General features: G+C 42.4%; 1 protein-coding gene across 2 annotated transcripts in view; it reads right to left on the reverse strand.

The window, feature by feature from the left end:
- Window positions 1–20,929, reverse strand: part of LOC147123333 (cytochrome P450 4V2-like) — a 54,663-nt gene that overhangs the window by 8,227 nt on the left and 25,507 nt on the right. For both annotated transcript variants that reach the window (XM_085970938.1, XM_085970929.1), the window contains exons 6-9: window positions 18,777–18,903; window positions 15,098–15,292; window positions 7,329–7,431; window positions 5,417–5,551 (exon numbers count right to left, since the gene is read on the reverse strand). In XM_085970938.1, the coding sequence (XP_085827064.1) occupies window positions 5,417–5,551; window positions 7,329–7,431; window positions 15,098–15,292; window positions 18,777–18,903 (560 nt within the window). The remainder of the gene's footprint in view (window positions 1–5,416; window positions 5,552–7,328; window positions 7,432–15,097; window positions 15,293–18,776; window positions 18,904–20,929) is intronic.

Here is a 20,929-nt window from a genome sequence, read left to right on the forward strand (position 1 = left end):
TTGGTATCTGGGATGGTTAAATTCACCATTTCTAGCCAGATCATCAGTTCAGCCCTAGTGCTCTCCAATAATTCAGTTGAACTATCTTAATTGGACAAATGTTGCCAACTCTCCTAAATCCTGTCCAGTAACTGTGTACTTACTAGCTAATCAGAGGTGTTAAAGTTTCCAGGGAGAGGTCAGCACCCCAGTTCATCCTGGTCTTTCAATGAAAAAGAAAAATCGGGCGCAGTGCAAAATGGGCTGCTGATTTACTATCAGCCCGTTTGGTACTATTGGCATTGACCAATTTCACTCCTGTTGTGTTTGCAGGCATTGTTCTTTACAAGGTTTGGAGGGCTTTGGCTAAATGGCATGATTGGAGCGGTGCGTGTTGTGACATCACCATGTCTTGACTGCCTCATTTAAATACACCTGACCATTTTAGGACAGGTGCTGTTGCCATCCACTGGAAACGATAGTGGAAAATTTGACAGGTGCTAAAGTGAGCGGGATCCAATGCAACAGACAACCACCCACTGCCCAAAATATATGAGCAGCACGAAGAAAGTCCAGGCTTAGGGGTCCCTAACTATGCTCTACATGATGCTTGATGATAAAACTTGTTGCACTAGAAAAGAAAAAAAGTAAAAGTAAAAGTTTCACTTTTTTTTTTTAAAAAAGGCACACAGCCAAGACCATCAAAAGTAGAAGATATTTTATCTGTACTTCACTTACCAGATGCAGTTTAGCAACTTCAATAAAAGTTCATTTGCATTACTCAGTAGAACAAATATTGTCCTTAGGAAAAGATAAAGTTCTGTTAAACTCTTTACCCCAGTGTGACATCAGTATTTGTTCAGGATAAATGGAAAGTATTGAATAAAAGGAGCACCAGCACAGAAATATATAAAACGTGCAAGTCCTTTTGTCAGAACAGACAGGATGTCACTTATAATGTGATCTTGATATACAACCATTCTTTCTCCCTATTTTATTCATGGGTCAACTGATCCTGCTCACCCATCACCTTTGTCCTCGTAATGTTTCACTGACTCCTGTTTAACCAACAAATCAACTTCAAAATTCTAATACATCCTCAATCGAGGACTCCCCTCCACTGTGGTTGACAGTGCCCTCAACCATATCTGCTCCATTTCCCGCACTTCTGCTCTCACCCCTTCCCCTCCCTCCCAGAACCACGATAGGGTTCCCCTTGTCCTCACCTTTTACACCAGCCTCCACATTCAACGGATCATCCTCCACCATTTCCGCCACCTCCAGCGTGACCCCACCACCAAATACATCTTCCCCTCCACTTTCAGCATTCCAAAGGGACCACACCTTCTACGACACCCTGGTCCACTCCTCAATCACCCCCTCTCCTTACCACGACACCTTCCCGTGCAAGCGCAGGAGATGCAACACCTGCCCTTTTATCTCCTCCCTTCCCACTGTCCAGGGCCCGCCTTCCGGCTGAAACCACGATCTACTTGTACTTCTTGCAATCTAGTATACTGTAGTCGCTGCTCACGATGCGGTCTCCTCTACACTGGGGAGACCAAACTCAGATTGGGTGACCACTGTGGAACACCTCCGTTCAGTCCATAAGCGTGACCCTAAGCTTCCAGTCGCCTGTCAATTTAATTCTCCGCTCCACTCCCACTCTGACCTCTGTCCAGCCTCTTATACTGCTCCAACGAAGCTCAACATAAGCCAGAGGAACAGCACCTCATCTTTCGATTAGGCACTTTATAGCCTTCCGGACTCATTGAGTTCAACAATTTCAGATCATAACCCCTACCCACCCACCCCGCTCCATTTTTTTTCCCCCCAGATAGCAGCTGCTGATGATTCTGCTGTTGCCATTTACAGCTCCACTGCACCTATCTTTTGTTCCTTTACTTATCCCAGTACCATCTCCTTTTGCATTGTACAGTACCATCATCCCTTTTGTCATTCAATCTCTCCTGCCTTCCTCCCCATCACAGACCTTCTATTTTGTTCTTTCCTCCCATTCCACTTTCCCTGCCTCTATACTTGCTTAAAACCCGTTACATCTGTAACATTTTCCAGTTCCGACAAAGGGTCATCAACCTAAAATGTTAACTCTATTTCTCTCCACAGATGCTGCCTGACCTGCTGAGTATTTCCAGCATTTTCTGTTTTTATTTTAAAATCCTTGGCCTCACTCCACTCTATCTGAGCAATCTGCCCCAGCCATAAATCTCTGCCTGCAGTAAACCTGAGGATTGGGAGCAGTTTAGGATTCAACAAAGGGATTAATTAAGAGGGGGAAAATAGAGTATGAGTGTAAGCTTTCAGCAAACATAAAAACTGACTGTAAAAGCTTTTATAGATATGTGAAAAGAAAAAGATTGGTGAAGTCAAGCGTAGGTCCCTTGCAGTCAGAATCAGGGGAATTTATAATGGGGAACAAAGAAATGGCAGACCAATTAAATACATATTTTGGTTCTGTCTTCACAAAGGAGGACACAAATAACCTCCCAGAAATGGTCAGGGAACAAAGGGTCTGATGAAAGGGAGGAACTGAAAGAAATCAGTATTTGTAGGGAAATGGTGTTAGGGAAGTTGACTGGATTGAAGGCCGATAGATCCCCCGGGCCTGATAATCTACATCCTAGAGTACTTAAGGAAGTCGCCCTAGAAATAGTAGATGCATTGCTGGTCATCTTCCAACATTCGATAGACTCTGGAACAGTACCCATGGATTGGAGGGTAGCTAATGTTACCCCACTATTCAAAAAAGGTGGGAGAGAAAAAACAGGGAATTACAGACCGGTAAGCCTGACATCAGTAGTGGGGAAAATGCTAGAGTCCATTATAAAAGATGTAATAGCAGAGCACTTGGAAAACAGTGACAGGATCAGACAAAGTCAACATGGATTTACAAAAGGTAAATCGTGCTTGACTAATCTACTGGAATTTTTTGAGGATGTAACTGGTAAAATAGATAAGGGAGAACCAGTGGATGTGATGTATTTGGACATTCAAAAGGCTTTCGATAAGGTCCCGCATAAGAGATTAGCGTGTAAAGTTAATGCACATGGGATTGGGGGCAAGGTATTGACTTGGAAAGAGAACTGGCTGGCAGACAGAAAGCAGAGTTGGAATAAACGGGTTTTTTCCCCCCGAGTGGCAGGCAGTGACTAGTGGGGTACCGCAGGATTGGGTCCTTGGACCCCAGCTATTCACAATATATATTAATGATCTAGGCGAGGGAACTAGATGTAATATCTACAAGTTTGCAGACGATACAAAGCTGGGTGGGCGTGTGTGCTGTGAGGAGGATGCTGAGAAACTCCAGTATGATTTGGACAGTTTGGGTGATTGGGCAGAAGCATGGCAGATGCAATATAACGTGGATAAATGCAAGGTTATCCACGTTGGTGTCAAAAACAGGAAGGCAGATTATTATCTGAATGGCAATAGATTGGGAGAAGTGCAACGAGACCTGGGTGTCCTTGTGCACCAGTCGCTGAAGGTAAGCATGCAGGTGCAGCAGGCGGTTAAGAAGGCAAATGGTATGTTGGCCTTCATAGCGAGAGGGTTCAAGTACAGGAACAAGGATGTCTTGTTGCAGTTGTACAGGGCCTTGGTGAGACCACACCTTGAGTATTGTGTGCTGTTTTGGTCGCCTTATCTGAGGAAGGATGTTCTTGCCATGGAGGGAGTGCAGCAGAGATTCACCAGGCTGATACCTGGGATGGCAGGAATGACGTATGAGGAGAGATTGGGCTTATACTCGCTGGAGTTAAGAAGAAGAGGGGATCTCATTGAAACATAAAATTCTAACAGGACTAGACAGACTAGATGCAGGAAGGATGTTCCCGATGGTCGGGGAGTCAAGAACCAGGGGTCACAGTCTAAGGATAAGGGGTAAGCCATTTAGGGCAGAGATGGAGGAAGAATTTCTTCGCCCAGAGTGGTGAACCTGAGGAATTCTCTACCACAGAAGGCAGTAGAGGCCAATTCATTAAATATATTCAAGAAGGAGTTGGATATATTTCTTAAGGCTAAAGGGATCAAGGGATCTGGAGAGAAGGCAGGAACGGGGTACTGAATTTGGATGATCAGCCATGATCTCATTGAATGGCGGAGCAGGCTCGAGGGGCCGAATGGCCTGCTCCTATCTTCTATGTTTCTATGCACCCGCTGCTCAATACCGTTTTTTCCCCCACCTTGGAGGCATTTGTAGACTTGGACAACGAATTTGAAGTTGTTGCAGTGAGGAACGGAGAACCAATCAAGATCCATGAGGACAAGGGCGATAGATGAATGTGGTTTTTTGCAAGTCAAAATTTGAGCAGCAGAAGTCTGGTAAGTTGCAGTGTAAATAGGGTAGAGGATGGGAGGACAGCGAGGAAAGGATTGGAAAAGCAGAGACTGGAAAAGGAATGAATCAGAATTTCAGGTGCAGTGGGGTGAGAGTCAGAGAGGGGTGATACTGGATGCTATGAATTTTCAAAATTTAAACAATTTTTTTTCAATTGTTCAATCAAAGCCTTGGTAAAGTTCAACCTCAACATCAGTAAAATGCTTTCTCCTGCACCAGTGATAACTCGCATTGGCCATCCTCAGGATTGTTCTGAGCAAGATTGCCAGTCAGTGCTAAATAAAGAGCAGATTTATGATGAGAATGTGTGTCCACTGGGAACAGGTTTGAGACTCCTCAATGCCATCGGAATAATAATTTAATTCCATTATTCCAGGTTAGGTTTAGATGAAAAGATACCATTCTAATCAGTCTTCCAATTCACATTTTTTTTACATTTACATGGGAGGGGGTGAATTTCTTGGGGCTTCTCCCCGTTCCACTATTGTAACATTGGCAGAGCGCATAAATGGGGTTTCCGCTGAAGTGATGGTGGTGGAGCGGGAGACAACCTGAGGAAATCCACCCCTGCTCTTTCCAAGTTGATTAAACGTAAGAAGTCGCACAACACCAGGTTATAGCCCAACAGTTTTATTTGAAATCACAAGCTTTCGGAGCGCTGCTCCTTCGTCAGGTGAAATCACAAGCTCCGAAAGCTTGTGATTTCAAATAAAACTGTTGGACTATAACCTGGTGCTGTGTGACTTCTTACATTTGTCCACCCCAGTCCAACACCGGCATCTCCACCCCAAGTTGATTAAATGCATCCATGATGTATTTTACACATTGAATCAGACCAACAATATATGGATGTTACTATAACTAGAACGCCAGCATTTAAAAAAAGTTGCTATTGTGTGTGGAAATATGGCACACCCTACCAAGATGCAACCATATTCCATCAAATGTTGCAGTGACATACTTACTTTTGAATATCAGGACTCATTATTTTACAAAAAACATTATAAAACAGATGATGGATTACACTTACTTCCCAACACTTAGAAAACATAAAAAAGGATAAAACCTGTAGCAACTTACCAATATAGCATTCCTCAAGCAAAGTACGGCCAAAAATTGGAACAGAAGGGAACAGACGCAGAGATTCCTTAATAACACACTGAAGAAACTGGAGATTCTTCAGATCTTCCATCGTAGCAGGACGATCAGAATTACCTGATGGAAAATGTAATCAAATCCAAAAAGTGAATTTTCAGGCGAAGCACATTTATATAAATATCTGCAGAATAATTCAGCCAAGGCAGAAACAGCAGTTATAAGGGAAGCAGTATACATCCCTTGGAGGGGGTAGGAAGGGTTACAGGAGGAAAGCTGGAAGGGGACACTAAGAGTGGGCGTGGGGAAGAGGAGAGGGGAAGAGGGATGTCACATTTTCAAAAGTCAAGATCTTCCTTTCTAAATCTATATGATCGTTTACCAGGTTATTATTATACCTATAATCCTCAAGTTTACTCTTAATAATGGATCCCATTATAATTACCTCAGAACTTAACTAGATGTGTACAGCAAGATCCATGACCTGTAAAACCATGCTGACTGCTTCTTTTCATATATTTTTTCTGATGTCTACTACTACGGTTTCAGGATGCTTCCGATCATACCCATTACGGAGGTCACGTGACAGGTCATTCGTTCCCTGGGTTGTCCCTTTGTTCTTCTATAAATTGGCAGCATCTCTCTCCAGCATCTATTTGCAACTTTCCTTGAAAGGTGTCAGGGAGTAACCGATTTAATTTGCCACCTGTTATTATGCTTCATTGAAGACAATCAGGACTTTGCTTCTTCTAGTGTCACTAATCTCCCTTTCACCTGTTTGTGGGCAAGTTCTATATCTTTCAGTTTTTATTCCTCGTGCCGTTTAAATTCAAGCCCTGTATGGGGAAGAAAAGCTTCAAATTCCTCACAAACACAAATAAATCATTAAGGACATTGTCCATTCTTCTCTTGTTTGATATCACTTCACTGGAATCCCTCAGGTGGCACAGTTCTCATTAACACTGGTTTTCCCCAAATATAGGGGGTAATTTTAAACTAATCTGTCTGCGGGGAAACTGACATGATCAGATTGGTTGCCTGTTTATACCCATGTAAGTTGACCCCATGTCTGACTATGATGTTGCCAAGAGGCAGCATGTAGATGAGGAATAGGTGGGGCCAAGGACAGCTCCTTGGGGGAACCTGAGGCAACAAACTATGGTGCTGGAAAGAGAATAAAAGGCAACAGAGGAATAAGTGTCTGGTAGTGTCTTGTTCATGTTCCTCCACTCCCTCACCACCACTGGCAGCTGTGCTTTCCGCAGCCTAGGCCCCATGCTCTGGAATTCACTCCAGAAAACCTGCCATCTCTCCACCTTCCACTCCTCCCAAAACCCTCCTTTGAAACCCAACTCTTTGTCCAAGTTTTTGAACTCCCCTCCTAATTTTTCCTCTCGTTTCGGCAAAAAACTTTATTTATTTATTTATTTAAATTGCACCTCAGTGAAGTGCCTTGGCATGTTGTTCTAAATTAAAAAGTGCTATGCAAGTGCAAGTTGTTATTTTTAGTGGATTCCATTCTATGCAACACATACAATTGCTTACTTCGGTGCAGTTCTGACAGAGTACTGCACTGCTGGAGGTGCAGTCTTTTGGATGAAACATTAAACAGAGGCCCTGTCTACCGGTTTATAACTATTCTTTGATTATAAATCACTTGGGTACATCCTGAAGAGATGATAAGGTGCTGACAAACTGCAAGTTCTTTCTTTACTTACTGTGGCATATTTGCATCTAGGACATGTTTAGGTATGTAGTACTGGTCACATTGAAAGTGCTCCTAATATATCAAACATTTGAGATGGGCAAGTTACCAAGATGCACAAATGAAAATTACTACAATGTAAACATTTTGGTGAAGTAAATGTAGGAATGTAAAAGTCCCTCAAGACCTTACCAAAAACATCATCCAGCTCTTTGTGAACACTCTTCAGCACATCAGGATGGGAGCCCAAGAGGTGAAGGGCCCAGTTTATTGCAGCAGCTGTAGTATCGTGACCCTGATGGAAAAAATAGAAAGCAAACTTTTTGCTTACTCAGGTCAAAAAAAATATTTTCCAATAGAATGGATCCATTGCATTTTCACTGTACACTGAACAGACTAGCAAAACAGTTGTCCCCACGGTTGAGGATTGGAGCTAATTCTTAAAATAATCAGTTGTATTAATGTAGTTTTATTTTACAAACATGACAGAAAACAGAAATAATTATTGTAACTAAAGTAGAATAGGTCTGTTCTTTAATCACCGACTTACCCTGGACGATCTCTTTCCTATAATTCGCAAACCTTGTACTTTACACTCTGACCTGTTCTTCCACAGCTAAATGGAAATTATATAGCGAGGTAAACATGTTTATATAGGATCAATTTACACTTTAAAAAGGACCTTATAAAATGTGTCATAACCAGATATGTTATAGCCAATAAAAGACAATGAAGACAACAAAGATTTAGAAAAAAGTGTTAAGTTAATGAGAGAGAGACTAAGAGGAATAAAAATAATGGCAAGGCAAGCACTTCATCCATGGTCTTTTTTTATTCCTAGGTTGCCCTCACTCCAAGAGCGTCGCCCTTTGAGCAGGACCTCCAAAACCTGGCCTCGTCACTAAATGGGGCTGCAACAAGTTTGCAGCCTAATAAGATTGACCTTTCAGTGCAGCTAGCAGCTATTTAATTATGTTAATCAATAGGCCACATTATCGAGCCACGGCATCTACACTATGATCAGGGATCACTATTGTAGGGAGCAACAGTAAAATAGCATTATTCTTGAAAACAGAATAGGAATCGATTGAAAATGCGTAACAAAATAATGTTGAATCTACTATGGATGATATAATATACCTGAAAATCAATTTTAAAAAGTTGTTATAACAAATACACTGGATTTTTCTAGTAAAATTAGGGGGAAATAAATCATGGATTGAAGTTAGCACAATATGAATAACCACTAATACAATAGCAAAATACTGTGGATGCTGGAAATCCGAAACAACAGAAAACACTAAAAACTCAGCAGGCCAGGCAGCATCCGTGGAGAGAGAAACAGACGTTTCAGGTCGAAGACCTTTCATCAGAACTGGAAAAAAGCAGGAAATGGAAAGCAAGTTTAGGGGCTGGGAAAAGGGGAAGGGGATGAAAGAACAAAAAAAGGTCAGGTCAGTGATAGGATAGCAAGCAGGAGAGATTAAGAGGCATTAAGAGATATTCAAGGCAAGAGCAGGTGGTAATGGGACAGGTTAAGGAACAAAGGATGGCTCTAGATGAAGTGTGAATTGTGCTGGCAGAATGAAAGACAGCTGCCATGTGGGAGAGAAGGAAAAAAAAGGCACAAACAAAAAGTGTGGATTAAAAAAATGTGTGATAGGGGCCGAGGTTATGATCTGAAATTGTTGAACTCTATGTTGAGTCCAGAGGGCTGTAGAGTGCCTAATCGAAAGAGGTGCTGTTCCTCGAGCTTACACTGAGCTTCCGTGGAACAATGCAAGAGGCCGAGGACGGCGAGGTCTGAATGGGAATGGAGCGGTGAATTAAAGTGACAGGCCACCGGGAGCTTGAGCTCCCCCTTACGGACTGAATGGAGGTGTTCCGCAAAGCGGTCACCCGATCTGCGTTTGGTCTCCCCAATGTAGAGACCACCACATCGTGAGCAGTGAATACAGTATACTAAATTGCAAGTACAACAAGTAAATCACTGTTTCACCTGGAAGGGGTGTTTGGGGCCCTGGACAGTGGGAAGGGGGGAAAAGTATAAGGGCATGTGTTGCATCTCCTGCGCTTGCACGGGAAGGTGCCGGGTAAAGGGGAAGGGGTGCTGAGGGTGGTAGAGGAGTGGACCAGGGTGTCGCAGAGGGAGCAGTCCCTACGGAATGCTGAAAGGGGAGGTGAGGGGAAGATGCATTTGGTGGTGGGATCATGCTGGAGGTGGCGGAAATGGCAGAGGATGATCCTTTGAATGTGGAGGCTGGGGGGGGGGGGGGGGGTGAAAGGTGAGGACAGGGGGAACTCTATCGTGGTTCTGGGGAGGGAGGGGCAGGGGTGAGGGCAGAAGTGTGGGAGATAGAACGGACACGGTTGAGGGCCGTGTCAACCACTGTAGAGGGGAATCCTTGGTTGAGGAAAAAGGAAGACATGTCGGAAGCACTGTTATGGAAGGTGGCATCGTCGGGGCAGATGCAGTGGAGAGGGAGAAACTGGGAGAATGAAAGAGAATCCTTACAGGAGGCAGGGTGAGAGGAAGTGTAGTCCAGGTAGCTGTGGGAGTCAGTGGGCTTGTAGTGAATGTTTGTCAATAACCTATCCCCAGAGATGGAGACGGAGAAGTCGAGGAAGGGAAGAGAAGAGTCAGAGATGGACCATGTGAAAAGGTGAGGGAAGGGTGGAAATTGGAAGCAAAGTGAATGAAATTGTCTAGTTCAGGGAGAGAGCAGGAAACGGCACCGATACAGTCATCAATGTACCGGAAAAAAGTGGTGAGGGAAGGGACCCAAGTAGGACTGGAACAAAGAGTGTTCCACATATCCCACAAAAAGGCAGGCATAGCTAGGACCCATGCAGGTACCCATAACAACACCTTTGATTTGGAGGAAATGAATGGAGTCAAAAGAGAAGTTGTTCAATGTGAGAACGAGTTCAACCAGGCGGAGGAGGGTGGTGGTGGATGGGGCCTTTGTTCAAGGAAGAAGCGGAGCGCCCTCAGGCCATCCTGGTGGGGGATGGAGGTGTAGAGGGATTGTACGTCCATGGTGGGGGATGGAGGTGTAGAGGGATTGTACGTCCAGTGCAAAGGAGGTGGTTGGGGCCAGGAAACTGGAAACTGTTAAAGTGACGGAGGGCATCAGAAGAGTCGCGGATGTAGGTAGGAAGAGACTGGACAAGGAGAAAAAAAGAGTCGAGATAGGAAGAGATAAGTTCTGTGGGGCAAGAACAGGCTGAAACGATGGGTCTACCAGAGCAGTCCTGTTTGTGGATCTTGGGAAGGAGGTAGAAGCGGGCTGTGTGGGGTTGGGGAACTATGAGTTTGGCGGCCATTGGGGGAGGGGGGGGGGGGGGTGGTGGGGGAAGATCTCCAAAGGAGATGAGGTCAGTGACAGTCTTGGAAACGGTGGCTTGATGTTCAGTAGTGGGGTCATGGTCCAGGTGGAGGTAGGAGGAGGTGTCGGAGAGTTGGCGTTCAGCTTCCGCTAGGTAGAGGTCGGTTCACCAAACAACAACAGCACCACCCTTGTCAGCAAGTTTAATGACAATGTCAGGGTTGGATCTGAGAGAATGGAGTGCTGCAAGTTCAGAAGGAGATAGGTTGGAGTGAGTGAGGGGAGCAGAGAAATGGAAACGGCCGATGTCACAGCAGTAGTTTGCAATGAAAAGATCTAGAGAGAATAACCGCTAGATGGAGCTATATTATAGGACATGAAAATACCCACCAAAGGGGTTTTACGGTGGTGAATCAGCTTTTTCTACTTTTTTCTTAACAAGTTGTTTATAAGCAGGCTTTCATTTAACTCCGATCAGAAACTAATTGGAGCTCACTGGATCACAAATCTGCCTTCATTAGAAGAATCACACACTGTACATTCACCTAACCACACCGAGTGATATTTTGTAAAACGCCATGGAAATTAAAATGAAAATTAACCAGCACAGGTACAATTGTACCAACAACCCCAGCATATCAACATACTCTCCTGGAGATGTGGTGTACAAAATATAGTAGGTTTTGTTCGGAATTAGCATTTCAAAAAAAAGGTTTTCTCAGCCAGATATTTACCCTAGACAAAGGTTGAGTGTGTATAAATAAGAAACAACTTGAAAGCAGTAGAACATGGTCAGTCAATCCTTAGACTAGAAGCACTCAAAAGATTAGTGGGGAGGGCAGTTCTTGGAAGTCTTTTATTCTTTATTGCACTCCAACTTTATAAAATAAAGAAATCGGAGAGGCTTTTATCACATTCTGAAAGTGCCTGAAGCAGCCTAGCAGGTAGAAAAACAGGTACTGTGACCACTTACAAACAATGGAATACCTACATCAAGGCCGAAAGCTGGATAATAATAATAACAATGCACCAACTCTCACTTGTTTTAGTTGAACAAACAAAGAAAAAGGTGTTTAAGAACATTAAATACATTCCCACATTTAGTCAATTCCTGACCATTAATAATCAAAGAAATGAATTTTAAACAATAAATGAATAGTTAAAAGAACTAGCAGCTATAAGTACTCACACACTGCTGAAAGACAGGGTTATTTATGGTGCAGTTCCATTTTACACCAGAAGGGTGCGGTAGTATTGTGATTTAGTTGTTTGACAGTAAACTACTCATAGTTCTTGGTTTTTTTTTTCCCCCCCAGTCTCCACTCAATAATGCAGATTTAATTTAGAACACTTTCTAAAATAGTCATCTGTGGTTAAAAATACTGTAACCAGGTTTTCTTTTTGACTATGCCAGTTTCGAAGTAATATGTAGAACAGAAGTCTCATGAGTTGATTAGAATCTAAACTTAAAATGGTTCTGTGTGCCGGCCACTAAATTAAAAATACTGAAAACTGATTTTTTTTGACCATCAATGTGATGAACTATGCCACTGTTGATTCTAACCAATATTCAAATTCTCTGCTGCTTGTGATGTGACCATTTGATGCTGAAGTACTTTGGAAACAAAAATTGTGCAGGGTGTATAATGGGTGTTCGATCTGCTACTGCTTATTCTGCATTCCCAGCTAGTTGAATTTTACTCAAAATGTTTTCCCTCATCCTTTGAAAGTTTCTAATTATCAGTTGAGTTTTTTGGTCATTCAAAATTGCAAACATTCTAATTACTGACACCTGGGGGGACACCAAGGGAATGAAAAGACAGGCATGAAAGAGGTACAGGCAGAGACACAGACAGCATGTCTTTCCTCATCCTAATTTGAATTCTTGAGAAAATAAGTGTGTTGAATTCTGAAAGCAAACAAAAACCCTCTAATTATCACCTGAATTTTGTTAATAGAAAATAAAAGCATTCAAATCATGGCACCCGAGAGGCAGGGAGACAGAGACATATACAGAAATATACTTCCAAAACCAATCACAAAATAACAAATTTAATTTTTTTCCAGAAACCTCTTAGAAAAAGTTACAAACCAGTGCTACCAGACCAGATATGTCCCCCTACCCACCACCACCCCAACCCCCCACAATTTGTCAGAGTAATGCTTGTCACTTCCCCTCAAGAAGCAACCAGTACTGATTGGTCGCACGAACACCATTTTCAAAATTAATGCAAAGTCAGTTTCACATAAGGAAGTCCAACAACATCTTTTAAAGAATCAAAATAACAGAAAAGCACAGGTAATCATTTAGCCTAGATTTTTTTTTAAACTCATTCACAGGATGTGGGTGTCGCTGCCAAGGCCAGCATTTATAGCTCATCCCGATGGTGCCTGTGCCTCGTTCCTCCTATGGAGCTATCTATTCTAATCCCATTACATTGTTCTCTCTCAAAGATTTTGATTTCAGGCATTTATCTAATGCCCTCTTAAATATCTTACTGGCTTTAATTCCATAGCAATTTGAGGTAATACATTTCAATAACCCTTTGCTTGAAAATATTGTAAATTTATGCCCACCCGTTACTGATTCACTGAACAGCAAGAATCATCCATCACAATTTACCCCGTCAAACCATTACAAAACTTCGAACACTTCCCTCTTAACCTTCTCTGCTCTAGTGAAGGTCTGATTTTTTCAGGCCTCTCAGAAGAGAAAATAGTTGTGATGAGAGATTTGAAAAATTAGGAGTGCATTCACTAGAGCAGAGCTTTTCTTATAAATCTACACAACCTTTTGTGAGGCTCCAATATTCTTTTATAACCTTCACACACTACTCTAACTGTGGCATAGCCAGTATCCTGTACTGGCTCATCATCACTTCCTTACCTTTGTGTATATAGCTATTCACAATATATATTAATGATCTGGATGAGGGAACTAGATGTAATATCTCCAAGTTTGCAGACGACACAAAGCTGGGTGGGAGTGTGTGCTGTGAGGGGGATACCGAGAAACTCCAGTAGAATTTGGACAGGTTGGGTGATTGGGCAGAAGCAGATGCAATGTAACGTGGATAAATGTGAGGTTATCCATTTTGGTGTCAAAAACAGGAAGGCAGATTATCTGAATGGCAATAGATTGGGAGAAGGGGAAGCGCAACGAGACCTGGGCATCCTTGTGCACCAGTCGCTGAAAGTAAGCATGCAGGTGCAGCAGGCGGTTAAGAAGGCAAATGGTATGTTGGCCTTCGTAGCGAGGGTTTGAGTACAGGAACAAGGATGTCTTGCTGCAGTTGTACAGGGCCTTGGTGAGACCACATCTGGAGTATTCTGTGCAGTTTTGGTCGCCTTATCTGAGGAAGGATGTTCTTGCCATGGAAGGAGTGCAGCGAAGATTCACCAGGCTGATACCTGGGATGGCAGGAATGACAGATGAGGAGAGATTGGGTCGATTGGGCTTGTACTCGCTGGAGTTTAGAAGAATAGAGGGGATCTCATCAAAACTTATAAAATTCTAACAGGACTAGACAGACTAGATGCTGGAAGGATGTTCCCGATGGTCGGGGAGTCCAGAACCAGGGGGTCACAGTCTAAGGATAAGGGGTAAGCCATTTAGGACAGAGATGAGGAAGAATTTCTTCACCCAGAGTGGTGAACCTGTGGAATTCTCTACCACAGAAGGCAGTAGAGGCCAATTCATTAAATATATTCAAGAAGGAGTTAGATATATTTCTTAAGGCTAAAGGGATCAAGGGATATGGAGAGAAGGCAGGAACAGGGTACTGAATTTGGACGATCAGCCATGATCTCATTGAATGGCAGAGCAGGCTTGAGGGGCCGAATGGCCTACTCCTGCTCCTATCTTCTGTTTCTATGTGTTCAGTGCCCTCCCCCCACCCACATATAAAATCCAGAATCCAATATGTCCTTTATATGGCTTTTTCCACCTGCAATCCTGCTTTTAAAATCCAAATCTCCAGCTATCTGTATTTCTCTACCCCATTAAGGATGTTACTGTTTGGGTTGTATTGCCATTCAGCAACCGCCCCCTCACCCCCCCAAAGAAATTACCATTTCACATTTATCTATATTCAATTTCAATGGCCACTTCTGTAACAAGCATTTATCTTCCTACAGTCACTCACATTCTTCCACACTTTCTTTAAGATGTTCTTTTAATTTGAAATGATATCAGTAGAAACATGCATCTTGAACATCAGTTGCACACCAAACAGACTAAATTTGTGTCTAAAGACTGAGCTCTGATTTAACTTCTCTCTGTCTCTCCACAATGAATCCATTTAACCAGATTACAAATAGTGGTGTAATTGGCCTTTCACTGTTTTAAAACAATTTTAATGTTACCTTATAGCCTGGAAATTATTGGCCAATATTAGCAGACAACCACTCAATGGGTTCACTATTTTATGACATGGCCCACTACTTTAATGGCGGCATTAACCCACTTATAATAAATGGGTTAACACCTCCATTAAGAATGGACAGAAGATCATCTAAATATGTTAATAGTCCATCCACTAACAGTAATTTCAAACCTTATATTACCATTTGATCCTATATATCAAGTGAAGTATAAAACTGCTTGCCGCTTCCCTGCGTATTAGATCTTACCTCAAACATGAATGTGTTCACTTCTTCGCTGATGTCCTGCTGACTCAGCTTCTTCCCATCTTCATCGGTTGCACTGAGAATCAGGTCAAGAAAGGCCTTGTGCTTCGGTTTTCTCGGTGAATTAGAGTCTGAATCAGAACCGGAATGGTTAAATTCTTCAGAATTCTCCATTTTACGAAGCCTCTCAGCAACCACCTAATAAAAAGCAACAAGTGAATGTTCTTAGAACTGCCCTTACCAAGTGATTAGAACGGATTATAACTGTTGTAGTTTTCAAACCCCTAGACTGCCTTTCTATTGCTTCCAGCCACCAGACCCCCCCCCCCCCCAAAAAGATATCCTTGCCTCAGATCCCAGGACCCCTCACCCAGCAATCTCAGATTCCACGACCTGCCACAGTGCTCCCAGACACCCTCTCTGGAGTGTTCATCGACTCGGGATTGCCTCCCTGTGCAACTAAACCCCATGGTGCCACTTAAAGTAGAGCTGGACTAGACATCCCACACCCAGTACTGCCAGACCCTGGGCCCATATGCAGTGCTCTCAGTCACCCCCAATGTGGAAAAATCAATGTCCCTTATAATACCCCATTCTTATCAAACCTGAGAGTTACCGTTAGCAACACCATGGGATCAGTTTGAATATATTAAAAGTCTTTGTTATATAGAACACACTTCCAGCTCACTATAGAATCTTACAGCACAGAAGGGTGCCATTCGGTCCATCGTGCCTGTGTCGGCTCTTGAAAAGTTATCCAATTAGTCCCATACCTCCACTCTTTCCCAATAGACCTGCAAATTTTTCACCTCAATCCAATCCACTTTTGAAAGTTATTATTGAATCTGCTTCCACCACCCTTTCACGCAGTACATGCCACATCATAACAGTTGGAAAATCATGTGCAATGCTCATCTGAATTTCTGACATGCAAGACCAGGTAAGGATCTCTGCTGGGAATCAGAGTTTGAAAATTACCCCCTTTATCTGCATGACCCAAGCTGCAACTTTCACCATTTCATATTATCTGTCTTTTTATTTCAACTTTACTATCTATTCCAATCTTATTTATTTTAAGTAGAAGATATTTTATTTACCTTTCATTTTTCCCACCCTGCTCCTACTTTTGATTGGAGAGATAGAAACACTTTTTGTCCCGTATTGTTGAAACTGAGCTTCCAAAGTTAGTTTCTAGCCAATGAAAGCTTAGTATGCAAAGACTGACCTGGTATACTCATGGAAAGAACTCTGGCTTTAAAATCCCAGCCCCCACTGGGACAAACAACAAGTGTTTCTTGTTTTGTTGTCGCTACCACTATTCAAAGAAAGGAAGAGGGGTATTTATCTAAAATTGATAGAGCTTTGTAAAACCAAATTACTAATGAGGTTAAGTGCAACAACTCAGTCTACATCATATAGTGTCCAACAATCACCAAAAGTTTCCAAAGAATCAGCATATACCACCGCCTAGAATTTCCATGGGAGTTCCCCGATCTCCCAACGTCATTTTAGCAGGTCAGTGGAAACCCTAGGGAAAAGGCATCAATGCCTAGTTACAGGGAGAGATTGAAAGAACCCTCGTGAATATTATACGCCCAAGTATCAGCTTTCCAAGGTCTCCATGATAAAAATAGTTCAAGAAAATCTATGTGCTCTATAACCAACAGCAAAAAAGTGCGCCAGACAATAAAACTAATCCAATTAGCAAATCAGTGCAAACCACCACCATTTTTGGACGAAGAAACCAATTTTGTGCTAATAAAAGGAGAACACCACACTATTTTCCATAGGGAATCAATGAGGCAGTGTTATCAGAGAATTCATTTACAGCAGTGATCTATTGAGCAAGCAGTTTAAGTAGTTAATACATTATATTTTTGATTTGGATTAGAATCTTCACTTATTTGACATATCTATAGCTCTTGCATCAATCCTCAAAGAAAACACACAAACTGCCATAAACTTAATTGCCTCATAAGCAGTCAAGGCAGGTATAATCATCTTGCAGTACTTTGGTTGCACTGAAAAATAATAGGTGTTAAAAAATTATACTTCCGATAGTTCAATTAATAACATAAGAATTAGGAACAGGTGTAGGCCATACAGCCTCTCAAGCCTGCTCCGCCATTCAAGAAGCTCATGGCTGATCTTCTAACTCATCTCCACTTTCAAACAGTTCCTGTGCCCAATTGCTATCCAACGAATCCTGCCAAGTGTGGATGTGAGCGTGTGCATGAGCATGATCTCAGGTGAAGCCAATATTGGTCTCAGTTGCATACTCTGCTGACACTCACTGATTAAGTGCCCATTGGTTCAACAAAGAACCAGAGTATGGCTGGTAGCCTTAGTACCAGCAGAGTCAATACCTCCGAGAAAATGGGAAAATGGGTGTCTTATAAAAGGGGACATTTTTTATGTGGCATCTCAAGAAGGGAAAAATCCAGAAATACACATTAATTGAGAGCCTAAAAGCAAAGTATACAGGCTGAGAATTAAAAAATGATATATATATTTTTGAAACACAAATTGGCAAGGTGGCCACAAGCATCACATTCCTTAGTGTTTCAAAAATCTTAATTCTTTAAAGACTGGACATTTAGTGTTCATATGCCAATAAATGGTTTTCAGTACCTCTAGTCTGTCTCACTCTTTCCACTTTTATGAAATGTTTATTAATAGCCTTGTTTTCTTCAATTAATTTGGTCAATTAACAAAAGCAAACAAGAAAGCAATCAAAAAAAATACAATACTAAAACTGCAGATGGTGGATATCTGAAACAAAACAAAATGTTGAAACCTTCAGCAGGTGAGGCAGCATTTGTGGAAGGAGGAATAATTAACAGAGTGCAAACCCAGTCAAAACTGAAATATATTACCGATCAATGGTACTTAAATGTTGTTCACCTGGAATATATTCCAGTTTTGACAATGGATTTGCACTCGAAATGTTGATTCCTCCTCTCCACAAATGCTACCTCACCTGCTGAGGGCTTCCAACACATTGGCCCAGAATCTGCAAACAGCAGCGAAGGCGTTTGCTGCTAGCCCCGAAGTACGCGCCACAGGAGAGTCTCGCAATCCCTGTGTTAAGAACTTCGGGTTTTCCGACCTTGAATTCATTTCAAATGGAACTTAATGTGGATCCCCTTGTGCGAACTGCTGGGACGCCAACAGGCTGTCTAAGCAGCCAATCAATAGGCAGAATTCTCAGACAGCGAAGGAAGTGGGTAAGCCCTTAAAATTTTAACTCTTTAAAAATAGTTAGAGATCAAAAGAAAGATTGGTGTTCTCACATGGGGAAAGAAGCAAACCCAAAATAAAAATGCACAAACTTAAAAGTAAAAGATTTTTTTGAAAAGTTTCTTAAAAATGGACAAATTTCACACTGCACAAAATTAAAGTTAGTTTTCCAGGCCCTTAACATTTCTTTAGCACTCAATACGCTGTTAAAACACCAGTTACACCTAATCCCTTTGGGTCTAACATTTAGTGAGGAATTTAACAGCTGAAGTTTTTGCCAGTTTCAATGATTTACAAGATTTCAGTGCTTTGTGGGGGAAGTTGTGGTCAGTTTCAAAGGCGGTATGATGGCGTACTGAGAGTAAGTCGTCATACCGACTGCAAATACAGGGCCTTTGGGTTTTTGTTTTAAAATATATATATTGTTTGACTATAAATCTACCTTTTCTGTGAAGGAGTGCAGGATTTTGAGAGCTTTGTCATGTTCCTTTCCTTCTCCAAGTGCATTGTACAGAAAATCAGGCCAAAACCAAGGCATTTTCTGTCTGCGGTGAATCAAATCACTCATCCTAAACAAAGAGAAATCATTATCTTCATTACAGCATACTCAAACTCCATTCTACTCAATTATTCACAACTGTGAAAGAAGACTTTTTATACCAACCTACAGCAGGACTTGAACAACATAAAGGCTTGGCTGACAAGTAGCAGGTAGCATTTGTGCTGGGCAATGCGTATCTTCAACGTCACTGCATCCCCCATTATCAACATCACTGCTGACCAAAAGCTTAACTAAATTAGTCATATTAACACCGTAGCTACAACAGCAGAGTAGGGGCTCAGTACTCTGCAATGAGTGGCTCACCTCCTGTCCTTTCAAAGCCTCTGCACCATCTACAAGGCCCAAGTCAGGAGTGTGATGGAATACTGACCACGCGCCTGGATGGGTGCAGTGATAACACTCAAGAGGCCCGACAGAATCCAAGACAGAACAGTGCCCCCCACCCCCCAAATGACAAGTCACCCCCTCCATCATCAATGCACTGTGGCTGCAATATGCACTATATACAGGATGCACTAAAGCAACTCACCAAGCTTACTTTAATAGCGCCTCGCAGTCCTACAACCTCGATCACCAAGAGGGTGAAGTGCAGCAATGTCATGGGAACACTACCACTTACTCTTCAAGTCACATACCATCTTGGACGTATACCACCAATCCTTCATAATGTCTGGGTGAAAATCCTGGAATTCCCTACTTAACACCATTGTGGAAGCACCATCACTACAGAGATGGCAGCAATTCAAGAAGGCTGCCTGTCACCGTGGTGGGAGTAGTTTATAGGCCCCCTAACAGTAGCTATACTGTTGGACAGAGTATTAATCAACAAATGATAGGAGCTGGTAAATAAGGCAATACAATAAGTGTGGGGGACTTTAATCTTCATATAGACTGGGCAATTCAAATTGGCAAAGGTAATCTGGAAGACAAGTTCATGGAATGCATTTGAGATGGTTTCCCAGAACAATACATAGAACCAACCAGGGAACAGGCTATTTTAAATCTTGTATTGTGTAATGAGACAGGGTTAATTAGTAATCTCACAGTAAAGGATCCTCTGGGGAAGAGTGATCATAATGTGATTAACTCAATGGGAAATTCTGAGTGTGAAATACGTGTGTGAAACTTAAATAGCGCCAATTACATAGGTATCGGGGTGAATTGACTACAATATATTAGGAAATAAGATTAAAAGGCATGACAGTAGATAAGCAATGGCAAACATTTAAAGAAATATTACAAAATTCCCAAAAATATACATTCCATTGAGAAATAAAAACTCCACCAGAAAAGTGACCCATCTGTGGCTAACTAAAGAAGTTAAAGATAGTATTAGATTAAAAGATGTTTATAATGCTGCGAGGAATAGTAGTAAGCGTGAGGATTGGGAGAGCTTTAGAAACCAGCAAAGGATGACCAAAAAAAATATTGATAAAAAGGGAGAAAATAGAATAGGAAAAACAAACAGGCAAGAAATATAAAAGCAGATTGTAAGAATTTCAACAAGTGTCAGCCATGGCTCAGTGGGTAGCACACTTGCCTCAGAGTCAGAAGGTTGTGGTTTTAAAAAAAAAAATTCATTTATGGGATCAGGGCGTCACTGGCAACGCCAGCATTTATTGCCCATCCCTAGCTGCCCTTGAGAAGGTGGTGGTGAGCCGCCTTCTTGAACCGCTGTAGTCCGTGATGGTGATGGTACTCCCACAGTGCTGTTAGGGAGGGCGTTCCAGGATTTTGACCCAGCGACGATGAAGGATCGGCGATATATTTCCAAGTCAGGATGGTGTGTGACTTGGACAGGAACTTGGAGGTGGTGGTGTTCCCATGCGCCTGCTGCCCTTCTAGGTGGAAGAGGCCGCAGGTTTGGGGGGGGGGGGGGGGGGGGGGGGGTGCTGCCGAAGAAGCCTTGGTGAGTTGCTGCAGTGCATCTTGTAGATGGTACACACTGCAGCCACGGTACACCGGTGGTGGAGGGAGTGAATGTTTAAGGTGGTGGATGGGGTGCCAATCAAGCAGGTTGCTTTGTCCTGGAT

The sequence above is a fragment of the Somniosus microcephalus genome, chromosome 2 (genome assembly GCF_052327205.1).
Source record: "Somniosus microcephalus isolate GS21.2 chromosome 2, FLI_Smic_1.0, whole genome shotgun sequence".
Lineage (NCBI taxonomy): Eukaryota > Metazoa > Chordata > Chondrichthyes > Squaliformes > Somniosidae > Somniosus > Somniosus microcephalus.